The following is a 12975-nucleotide window of genomic DNA, read 5'->3' as shown; positions in this document are numbered from 1 at the left end:
GTATTTCTAAAACAGAAAATGAATATATGGCAAACAGTTGTAAAGATGATAGTGAAAAAACTTGCAACGATGATATTCTATTGTTTAAAGTTACCAATACTGACACTAACACAAAAAAAATTATTGATTCAAATAAGCAAAACGGCATCAACGATTTTACCCACGAAAATATAGCTTCAGAAGAGAAAGCATCAAACTCTAAAGAAAATGCTTACTTAACTAATGGTGCAGGGTCCATTAAAAAGAAAATCAAACCAACTAAAAGTAATGAATCTATTAGCTCTAAACAAAAAAAACTCGTGTTTTGAAGAAGTTGTTGACGATAACTCAATTAAAAATAAAAAAAACGCTCTATATGCAATTGCTCACCTGAAATTTCTGCCGATATCATTGATGACGATATTGAAAAAAAAGATGAATTAAATACTAACTCTTCAGACCTACCAGTAAATAAAAATCCAAAACGTAGGAAATCAGAGGCGAGTATGAAAAAAAATTGCAAAATCTCTTAAAAAATTATTAGGTTATTTTTTTAAAAAGTTTTTAGAGTTGTACATTTAATGTTTCAACAAGATTCTATACTTTTTCTAAGTTCTTGTACATTAAATGTAAACACAAGTTTTTATAAGTCTTTTATTTTTTATTTTTTACTGATTAATTTATATACTTCTGTTTTGTTTCAATTACTATTGCTAACATGTTCTAATTATCCCTATTAGTGTTGTCTTAATCACTCCTGAAATCTTGTCTCGATTTTAGTAAACACTTCATGAACTAGAAAATTTTGAAGTTTTTTTTCTTTTCTTCTCTCAAATCACTTGCTCTTCACTTCTTAGTCAATAGTTTAGGCAGAAAATTATTTTGAAAGGCAACATTTTTTTATAAAAATTAGGAAAAGATTTTATTATGCAGTTTTTAACTATTTTACTCTACATAATATTATTTTCAGAAATTCGTTGAATATAGGTAAAACAGTTTTGTGCATACACTGTTAGATACTGATATAAAGATTCCTTTTTATATTCTGTTTCTTGGTTACATATATCAAGTTTAATTAAGATAAGTTAATGCATATATTTTTAAATAGCTATCAAACTGTTAACTTAAAAAGTTATTTTTAAAATTCTCTTTTAGGGTAGAGTGGGGCATATAGGGACACTTAAGAAACAAATGCTAGTTGCGGATAAACTTTTTTACAAACTTCCTAAAATTCATTGATATAAGAAAATGAAAAAAAAACAAAAAATTTTGAAAAATATTATGTTACAACCAAAGTAACGAAACTCTAGACTACCAAAACTTTTACATTTTGCAAGTGGTTGGGGCAAAACGGGACAGTTAAAAAGCAGCAGTTATTCGTCAATTGTAAAGCTTTAAAAATAATGAAAAATGAAGGCAATCTAAATATGTTCAGACATTAAACTCTCAAAAAAGTAACATACCCATAGAAACTACACGCCCCTATACCCATACACCACAAATAAAAAAATCACACAAAACATAAATCACACAAAAATTATCCTGAAACAATTTGGCAATATTTTTGATGAGCTGGCTTATGACCAATATGCCTATGTAGAGCAAACTTAAATATGCCATATATATCAGCAGCTTTTTTAGTTTTAAGTTCTTTTCACTCGCAGCTAAAACTGCATCTCATTCCATTTTGGAAGATTGATCATTCTTAAATTATTTCTTCCCTTCTTTGTTTACATTAAACACTATTAATAATTGAAGTTAGGTTATAAAAATAAGATTTTTTTTGAATTTATCATCAAATTTCTTTTCTAAATAAGAAAAATATTTTAGATTAAAAACAAAATCATTATACTGTAAACAGCATCACTAAAGTAGTAATATATTAAGTTATATAAATTGCTTGTTGTCCCGATATGCCCCACAAAAGTCATTTTACTAAAATTAATACTATTCAAAAAATTCAATTCCAAATATTATTTTGAAACCAGATTATAAAAGAGGATAAAAAGTACTGTCTGAAAAATATAAACTTTTTATAAATAAAGCAAAATCACAAGAGTTCAAGATAAATCTTTTGTCGTTGTACCGCTTAAGAAAATACGCAAATACAAAAATATGCATTTTGGTATTTCTAAAATTAATTTTTTTTTTACAATAATAAAGCACAATAATTGAGAATGTTTTATCAAAAAAATTTTTTCCAAAAAATAACTTTTAGATGACTTCAGGCTTCACAAACGAGAGGTTCCAAGTTCAATCCCCACAACGTCCCTGGTAGTACCGCGCTCAACTTGTATCTCTGCAAGGCAGCCTTGTTCGTCAAGGTTCGTGTTTTGGTATTATAGAGTTGAGAAAATTAAAAAAGTTTACTGATTTCACCGTATTAAAATTTTTATTTCTAAAACTGTTCCTTATTATTAGTCCTTAATATGCGCTGTACTCTCTATATTTTGTTAGTTTCTGGGGTAATTTCCGGGGGTATTTTCTGGAGTAGTTTACAAGTTTATTAGGTCTTATGGAGTAGTTATTGTTTTAATTTTTCTTAAATTTGTTTTTAAAACCTTTGGTAAATGATTATACATAAAGATCATGTATTGAAATATATTGAATTTATTTACATTCATCATTTACATATATTTCATTATTGGTTTTGCATGATCGAATCTGTTTTTTTTATATATATTTTTGCTGACATGTTAATGATTATAATAGCAGAGTTGTTAACAAGGCAAAGAGTAGCAAAGCCAAGGCCACATGTTACAAGGTCAATGCCAAGACCAAGACCAAAAGTTACAAGGCTAAGGGTTATAAGGTCAAGGCCAAGATTAATCTTGGCCTTGACCTTAAAACCCTTGAAAACATTTTTAAGACCAAAGTCTTTATTTTTGCCTTACGTTAAAGCATATTATTAACAAAACTGTAAGTAGCAAGTGCTGTGACAATAAAACCACATTTTGTAAAAATAGACCAAGTTTATGCGCAGAATTCAACGAAATTGATAAGAAAATTTGTATTTTTCTATAAGGCCAAAATAATTAAGGCCAAGGCCAAAATTTTCAAGACCAAGACCAAGGCTTCAATTTTATGCCTTAAGGCAAGGCCAAGACCAAGACCTCAATTTTATGCCTTAAGGCAAGGCCAAGGTCAAGGACTAACAACTCTGCATAATAGCATGTCAATGTTAATATTTATGAAATATGGTATATGAGCTCTACAACTGAAGTAATTTATTTTTCTGCATTCCAAACAGATTTCTGTCATGGAAAAAATAGCAACTATTGTTACGCTGATATTTAAATTTCAAATTTCACCAAACTATTTTTTTAAGGATAAAAAAAAAAAGACTATATAAAGTTTAGAACCTTCCTTGATTTTTAAACATTTTGCATTTTAAGAAAAAGGATCGAAAAAATAAAGGATCTTGTTTTATATATATATATATATTTATATATATATATATATATATATATATATATATATATATATGTATATATATATATATGCGTGCCTTGTTCTAAAGCTTACACGTAGATCAATTTATGTACGCCTTAAACAATTTTACATAAGCAGTAAACGATTTCGGTTAAGCGACCTTTTATCATTTTTTAGCTTTTAAATTACTCTATAGGCAGTAAGATAAAAGAAGTAATTAATTTTAAAAAAAGATCACATTAAGTTTTGAAGGACGTTTATGTAAAAAATATTTATTACAAAAGTTTGAATGACAACTATGTTTGATCTAAGCGCTATTTACTAATAAAAAAAACTCAAATAAAATTAAAAGTTTATTTTTATTTTTTATTTTATTTTATTGTAATGATTGATTTTTTAAGCTTCAAGCAAAAACCATAAAAACATAATTTAATTCTGATAAAAAATATATGATTTAATTTAAAACTAATTTAATAAAAATATATAACTTTATTCTGATAAAAAAAATATATAATTTAATTTAGATTTAAAAAATAAGTTTATTAAAATTAAAGTTAATGCTTGGGTTTAACTTAACTGTCAAAATTATTTAAAATTATAACTAATATATTTAATTTTAGTATATAACTAATATATTTAAAAAATTACTCAATATTTAAATTTTACTTGTTCTTAAAAAAAATGAGCTCATTTTTATTGCAATTGATTTTTTGGTTTTTTCTCAAAATAAAATTTTAAATATATGGCTGAATCAAAAATTTGCATGAAATGTAAATAAAAAACTTATCAGTTCTTAGCTTATTTAGATATAATATATACAAATAATATAAACAATCATTCTATCCAAAATCTAATATTGAACAGGTTTTAAAACTGCACAGATAACATTTAAACTTTAAAAAAATCTCAATAAATTACAAAAATATCAATAATCAATTCTGCAATATATCACAGTTTTAAAAAAATATGAAATAAAAAAACAAAAAAATATGAGTTTTACCTTAAATTTAAGAAATGTTATATATGGGGTATTAATCAGGGTATAATATGGGGTAGCCTTCTCAACTCTAGTGGCCTCCATGGCCTTAAGGAGGTGAATTGAAATTAAAAAAAAAATCATTAGTTTGAGCTTAACGATACAATAATTTTTTACAAACAAGTTAATATAATTTTATTAAGTTTTTGATCTTTTATCCTCTAACAGTAATGCAATGCTTAAGTTACTATTTTTATTAATTTATTTGCATTTACAGAAAAATTCAAAAAGTAAGTGGTACAGTTACAGATAAAATAGAAATTACTCCTATATAACAAAAGACAAGTTAATACAGTTCACGATGGTTTTAAATTTTGCACATTTTTTAATTCAATTTAAACAGAGACAATGAACAAACCGTATGATCAGGTAGAGAACTCCATATTTTAATAATTCTTTTTCAGAAAATTTTTGTATATCATTGTTGCATTTTTTAAATAATTATAATTTGTTGGAAATGATATCTTGGTAAATCGACAAGGTTGTCATGCAAGAATAAGTAGAACTTTGTAAGTCTTTTAAAGATCAAACTTTATTCTACAGCATCCAATAAGCATTTTACAGAATTTATACAACAAGATCTCCAAAACTTTGTAATTTGATTAATCTATCTGTTGTCTTTTTAAATCGTAAGTACAATCATGTCTTTTTTTAATAGAGAATCATATACATGAAGTGGTGTCTTACAAATAGTGTCCAAAAGTAATGTATCATTTAAATCAATTTTTATTTTTGAGAAAAAACTGTACAATTATATGTTGAATGCTTTTATATTTTGAAAATTTTATAAATTGGTTAATAAATTGGTATCAGCATTTGTCTGTCCATTGAGATCAGTATCGACATTTATATGATCAGTTTCAGCATATATATTATTATAAATACATTTTCATTGTTTCAGCAACTTGGCTGCGAAAAGTTTATTTTATTTTATTTATAAAATTTTATAAATTGGTTAATATATTGGTATCAGCATTTGTCTGTTCATTGAGATCAGTATCGATATTTATATGATCAGTTTCAACATATATATTACAATTAACACATTTTCATTGTTTCAGCAACTTGGCTGCGAAAAGTTTATTTTATTGGTTTTATTGGTTGTTTTCTTCTTTTACTTTAATTAAATTTATATTAAGAATACTTTCGGTCTAGAACTAAGGTTTACGGCTCACCAATATAAAAAGATTTACAATCAAGGTTTACAATCAAGGTAGAAAGTCTGTGAAGCTGGAGCTTTTTTAGCACAATGAGCCAAAATAAAAAATCTATTGTACTGTGTCATTGCTAAATTCTTTGCTTTCACCTTCTAATTTTAGTAGTTGATAATTGCATTTGTATCATAATGTATACATTTGAAGTAAATATTCTTTTTTTTTTAAAGTAGCAACAAAAATGCACAAATCTTTTAAATGCTATTAACTTTATAGAAATATTATTCTATAAAAATACAAAAATACATCATTTATAGTTGAAAAAATATAAATAAAAAAACAATATTTTAATTAAGAAACATCTAAAGTTTAGTGAAACAATAGAGTCAAAATCTTAATACAAATCTCACACTATGAAATAAAATTAATTAGATATAAAATTGAGGATAACTTGAGGATAAATAAATAATTGAATAACAACCTTATTTGTGTGCACTTCAACATATGATAAATAAATTGACTCAAAAGTAAAAGATACAAATAATCTGCTAAGATTTTTGCATGGTGATTCTTTTATTCTATTTATACTACTCTTGTTATGTAACTCTTTTTAAGGTTAAACATAAATCTTTTACAGTAACTCAATCATCTGGAACAATTTAAAAATATATAGTTTCTGACTTGAAAGCTCAATTAAATATATACACATTTTACAAAATTTACAATACAAAGTTATACTTTGTATTGCAAAATACAAAGTATAAGCATGTTGCTGAACTAAAAATAATCTACAATAATATTAGTTTCAGCTTTATTAATATATAAATAATAAAAATAAATTTTATTTTAGTGCTACTTGAAATTGTGTAGAAATTATTATTAACCTGATAAAAAATAGTGATTTAACCAATAAATTCCTTGATAGTTTCAGAAGTTGATAATTCATATTTACTAAATCTAGACGTATCTTACTTAAATTACTTTTTCGAATCTATTTTTGCTATATTAAATTGCAAAACATTGATAGCAGATAATATTGCCAAATACACATCGACAGATTTACCGCCATTCCATCTCCGATCTCTGAACTGCTTGTAAGCTTAGAAACCATCGACTGCAAATGCATCTAGTAGAGCTTTTTTAATGTTTGAAGCAGAGGGTTTTTGGCTCTATAATGTGAACACACTGCCTTCAAGAAGCAACAGAATGATCAATGAAAGATCTCCCATCTTTTGCAGCTCTCCCACCAGTTTGATCTTTTTCACCCACCACGGCATCTAATTCAGCAATACTAACATGCATGACATCATTTATACTTCGAAGCCAGGCTACATCCTTAATTATTATACCATTGTATTCTATAACAACCTCCATTGATCAATGTTACTAAATGATCAATGTTACTAAAGCTTCTCCCTCCATTTTCACAAATTCTTTATTAACAGCCAACACCATTAGTTCAATTCTTCTGTATTAGAACACCGGCTTTTTGAGCCATGTTGTTTGAAATAATAGATAGAGTACATCCACTGTCAACCAGTGCTTTTCCTGCAAAGGTGTTCACCTGCACAGTGCATTTTGGAAGCGCTGTTAGTAGTTTAAGGAAACAGCTGGCGCTGGCGATCCCCCAAAATAGATTTGGGCATTATGTCCAGGCTTGCCACAATTGTAGCAGTTAAAATCAGTAGCGGATGGTTTTTTAACATTTTTATAGAACCTAGAGAATGTTGTTGAAACATACTCTTCTTTTGTTTTTTCTGTCATGAGTACTAGTACTTGGTTTAATACATCCTGTAAAGGGATCCCAAATATTTTCACTAGTGTTCGTAGCTGCTTTAAAATTTCACCCGGCAATCCAATTATGAATGCTCTTAGCAATAATTCTTCCCTTTCAATATTGGTTAAACCCATAAGTTGACGCAAACTGGCCATATACACCTAGACAGATTTAAGCTTAGAAACTATCGACTGCAAATGCATCTAGTAGAGCTTTTTTAATGTCCATAGCGGAGGGTTTTTGGCTCTCCCCAAGTTGCTCATATAATGCAAACGCACTGCTTTCAAGAAACAACGAAATGATCAATGAAAGATCTCTCATCTTTTGCAGCTCTCCCACCAGTTTGATCCTTTTCAGCCACACTACAACATCTCCAGATCCATCAAATTTTCTAATCATTTTCGCCATGGATGCCATATTGCCGAAATAGCTTGTTAATACAATAACTTTGCTTACTTTTATTTTGGCTCAATTTATTAAATTCTATTTACAACTTTTATACAAAAACAAAAATTCTCGAGGGCGTAATTATATACAAAATGAGCTTATAGTTTGACTAATAAATTACATCAATTAACTTAAATAATATTATGACAAACGTAACAATAAAGTTTTATAACAATCAGTTATTATCACAAATATTGAACATATTAATGTATATAAAAATTATTTTAGAACAATATAGTCTAAAGTACTTGTATAAAACATTTAAATAATGTTAAATAGTTGTATAAAATACTTGAATAATGTGCATTATTTTCTAAAATAATTTTTTGAAGTATAAGAATATTCCTGAACTAATAATAAGCTGCAATAACATTAATTTCAGCTTCATTAATATTGCATATATTAATGTATGTAATTTAAAAAATGACCACATAAGGCACACGCAATTTTAGTACTAGTAAATATTGTGACTTTTTTTTTGTATTAGTAAAAAACAAAATTTTCTACTTTTAACTTCAGTGCTTTTAACATGAATTTACTATTATAGCATTCATTTTTAATATTAATTACAATAAAGATACTTACTTGTTCATTATCATGAGAAAATGTATCACAAAACAATAAACAGACTCGTTCCTCCATTTTGGCTAAGTTATATATTGTATAAGTTTCTAAAGACGACTTCTATTATTAACTTAATACATAAACTACAAAACTACCTATTAATTTAAAATATAAAATACAAAATAAAAGTGTAATAAATATATTTATTAATAAAAAGGAATAATTTTATTGTAAAATTTTAATGATTTTGAAAATCGTTTACACATCATGTGTAAACGATTTTCAATTTCATGTGTCACATGAAATTGAGTTTGTAAGAAGTGAATTTAAATTCTTAAAAAAAGGCATGCATACATACATACATACATACATACATACATACATACATACATACATACATACATACATACCATACATACATACATACATACATACATACATACATACATACATACATACATACATACATACATACATACATACATACATACATACATACATACATACATACATACATACATACATACATACATACATACATACATACATACATACATACATACATACATACATACATACATACATACATACATACATACATACATACATACATACATACATACATACATACATACATACATACATACATACATACATACATACATACATACATACATACATACATACATACATACATACATACATACATACATACATACATACATACATACATACATACATACATACATACATACATACATACATACATACATACATACATACATACATACATAAATACATACATATAAATATATATGATATACAAAAACAAAAATAATATACTATATAATACAAAATAACAAATTATCCTTAATTTGGAAACAATTGCCAATTCTGCATTCAAAAATAACACAGATGGCAAATTCTTTTATTGGTCTACCGGACGCATTAGAGAATAGATATAAGAAAAACTTTTAAGTTACGCAAACCTTTCTAAAAGATAAGACTGTTTTTATCTCTTTTATGGCTCAAATCCAATTTAAGCTTGAAATGTAATTAAACTTAGTATATACATGGCCGTAGACAAGTGGGGGCTTGGGGGTGTGACTATAGCCCCCCCCCCCCCACTTTTCGATTTGTTGCGCCTATGATAATATTTTTATAAGCAATTTGAAAACATTAATACAACCTTCGTTATTTAGTTATCTACAACCAACTTCTTTAACATCGAAACAACTATAAAAAGATATTTCGCAACTAAATGAATAATAAAAATAAAAATGCCCCAAATATGTAAACTTAAGTAAATAACTATAAATTTTACGTTATCTTTCGAATAAAAAAAAAAAACTCGTTGTATAGAACTTGTTACAACGTGGTATTGAACTTGCTACAACTATTAAAAAGTTATTTTGCTCATGTAAGGCGATTTTTTTTAATAAATTTGCATTTTTCTTTTTTCTATTTAGAGTTTTAAGTTTCATGAATTTAATAATTAAATTTAAATATTATTAGATAACATTTATTACCTAATAATTACAGTTTGTCCTAAATAATTACAGAGTTGTCGTCTCATCAATTTCTCATAACTATGCCTCTACCTCTAGCCCTGAAACTACAGCTACTACAGCATTTTTTTAGATGATACTTCGAATTCTAATGGTTTTAAAAGTACTTTTACTACTGCATCTCTTGCTAATCCTGATACTTCTTATGCTGGTTCTGTATCCACAGTTACTTCGGCATCATCTTCTAGTTCTATCTTTAATTTTTCTTCTTCGATTACTAACTCAGCCAACAATGATGTTAACTCTGCCTCCACTGTTACAGTCTACCAAAAAAAGCATCTTATTAATAGTCCGCATCAATCTGTGTTTTTCCAAAACGTACATGTGGTAGTCATGAGCGATCATAATGTCAGCAATGGTACAAACTGTTTCCATGGTCGCATTACAACAAATGTAACGATACAGTTTTATGCTACTATTGTATGCTAATGGAAATGTATAATTTATCATCTTCAAAATGCAGCGAGGATATTTTCACAAAAACTGGATTTTCTAATTAGAAAAACGGTTTACAAAATTTCCAGAAACACCAAAATACTCTTTCTCATCGAGAAGCCATCGAGAAGGCAATAACTATTCCTTCAACAACTAAAGATATTGGTGAACTTCTCAGCAAAACTCAAGTGGAGGTAAAAATGGAAAATAGAGTAATGTTAATAATAATAATTACGAACATTCAGTTTCTCGCCAGACAAGGTATTGCTCTGTGTGGTGATTACAATACAAACAAAGATTATGAAGAATTTAATTCGAACTTTTCTCAGTTACTTAATCTCAGAAGCAAAGATAATTCCGCTTTAACTAAATAGATGAGATAGTCGCAAGATAAATTTACGAGTGCAGCTATCCAAAATGAAATTCTGCAGATAATGGGTCTCATTATACTCAGAAAAATTAAATCCAACATATCTGGAAAATGGTTTACTATTATGGTAGATGAAACCACAAATTAGTCCAACACTGAGCTAATGGTGATTTGCTTGCGATATATAGTCAAGATGAGTTGAAAGTGCATGAAGTGTTTGTTGGACTTTATAGTATGGAAAACACATCTGCTGAAAGTATTACTGCAACTATCAAAGATGTTCTTATGCGGATGAATCTTTCAATTAATAATTGTCGCGGTCAATGTTATGATGGTGCCAGCATTGTGACAAGTTGAAGTTGCAAATAGAATAAGTGACCTCGAACCCAAAGCACTATATTCCCATTGTTATGGTCACGTGTTGAACTTAGCAGTACAAGATACACTTAAAGCTATCAGCATCATAAAAAATGCTCTGAACACTGTTCATGAAAATACAAAATTGATAAAAAAAATCTTCCAAACGTTAATGCCTTTTCGAAAAGATAAAAGAATGGGACACCCGGTATTCGTATACTCTGCCCTACACGCTGGACGGTAAGAGCAGAATCATTTTATTTCATCTCTGAAAACTATGAAGCTCTACAAGTTGCTTTGGAAGAAGTTAAATCTGAGACAAAAGGCAGTGAGATTGTCGCTCGAATAGGCGGAGCTGCAGCACAAATGGAAAAATTCACTTTCTTGTTTGGAATTGAATTGGGCAAGACTATTTCATGCATGGTAGACAATTTATCAAAAAATTTGTAAAAGGTTACACTTTCGGCTAATGAAGGTCAGAAAGTTGTTGAAAGAACTTTGATTACATTTAAATTTATCCGGTCTAAAAATTCATTTGAGCTATTTTGGAACCGTATTGAAATCATAAAAAAATTACTTTAACTAGAAAAACCTGCTTTGCCCCGCCACGCTAAAGTACCTCGTTGTTTTGAAATAAGAGCGTCTGCATCAGTATTACCTGAAAGTTCTAGTTTTGACTTTTTCAAGAAGATATATTTCGAAGCTATAGAAATAAAAAATTGGCAGTATTCTATCTAGATTCAAACAACAAGGATATTTAATGCTTCAAAAGATAGAATCAGTACATAAATGTTTCATCTGAAGGTAGTTCTATAAATAACGAAGCTCTTGTTTTCTATGCTACAGATTTGAATGCGTCAAGACTGCATGCACAATTACAAGTTATGCACGAATCCACAACTGAACTATTAGACACACTACAAAATGTCCTTAATTTTGTCAGGTAAGGCATGAATGAATTTCCTATAAACCTTGCAGTTGTTTATTTAATAATTACGACTGTCAGTGTAATTATTAAATAAATGTAATCTCAAATTGACTAACATATGCACTAAAATGCATATTTGTATGCTAATATAACACATAATTTTTTGTGTATTACAGAGAAGCAAATGAAGTTGAAAAGGAATCATTATCAGAAATTAGGAAGTTGATAAAACTTATCCTTCTGATACCAACAACAAACGTCACTAGAAAGAGAGCTTTCAGCACACTAAGAAGAATCAAATCTTGGTTAAGAAGCACCATGAAACAAGCACAGTTAAACTGGTGTATGCTGTTAAATATACACACACAAAAAACTGATGAACCTAATAGCATAGATATAGATTAATTTCCGAATCACGGACGCATTCGTAAATATTTTAAGGCCGAATTTAACTTCATATTATTAAAAATATTTTTAGGTAATAAATTACTTCAAAAGCCTACAAGATATCGCATTTAAAAAAGTTAGTGTAATACATACAGTATAGGCATTACTACAGAGTTCCAAAGAGTTTTGTTTTTATTGTTAAGAAACATGTTATTTGCGCAACTACTCTTTCTAGCCCCCCAGATTAAAAAAGTTGTCTACGGTCATGATATATAATTCTAAAAAAGTTTATTCAATAATTTTTTTTTCTTATTTTTTATTGTTTAGTTGATGAATAATAGTTTTTTATATTTTTATAAGTTTAATGCTGCAAAAGTCTTGAAAAAATGACGAACGGTAATGACGTTCATAATTTTTTCAAGACTTTTGGTAATTTTGAAATATTAAATTTTATGTCATTAGTAATAGTAATAGTAATACAAGCTGCTGTAACAACTGTTGTCGCGGAGCATAAAGTTTAAAATTAATACTTTAACAGCCG

General features: G+C 27.8%; 1 protein-coding gene across 2 annotated transcripts in view; it reads right to left on the bottom strand.

Annotated features, from left to right (window-relative positions):
- The window catches only part of LOC100201864 (protein virilizer homolog), an 80448-nt gene extending 71898 nt beyond the window's left edge, over nt 1-8550 (bottom strand). For both annotated transcript variants that reach the window (XM_065813180.1, XM_065813179.1), the window contains exon 1: nt 8411-8550. In XM_065813180.1, coding sequence (XP_065669252.1) covers nt 8411-8467 — 57 coding nt within the window. In that variant the 5' untranslated portion in view covers nt 8468-8550. The remainder of the gene's footprint in view (nt 1-8410) is intronic.
- Between the last annotated feature and the right edge of the window lie 4425 nt (nt 8551-12975).

Source organism: Hydra vulgaris, chromosome 12 (genome assembly GCF_038396675.1).
Source record: "Hydra vulgaris chromosome 12, alternate assembly HydraT2T_AEP".
NCBI lineage: Eukaryota > Metazoa > Cnidaria > Hydrozoa > Anthoathecata > Hydridae > Hydra > Hydra vulgaris.
Note: the sequence above shows the minus strand (reverse complement) of the source record. Positions and strands in the feature narration are given on the sequence as shown.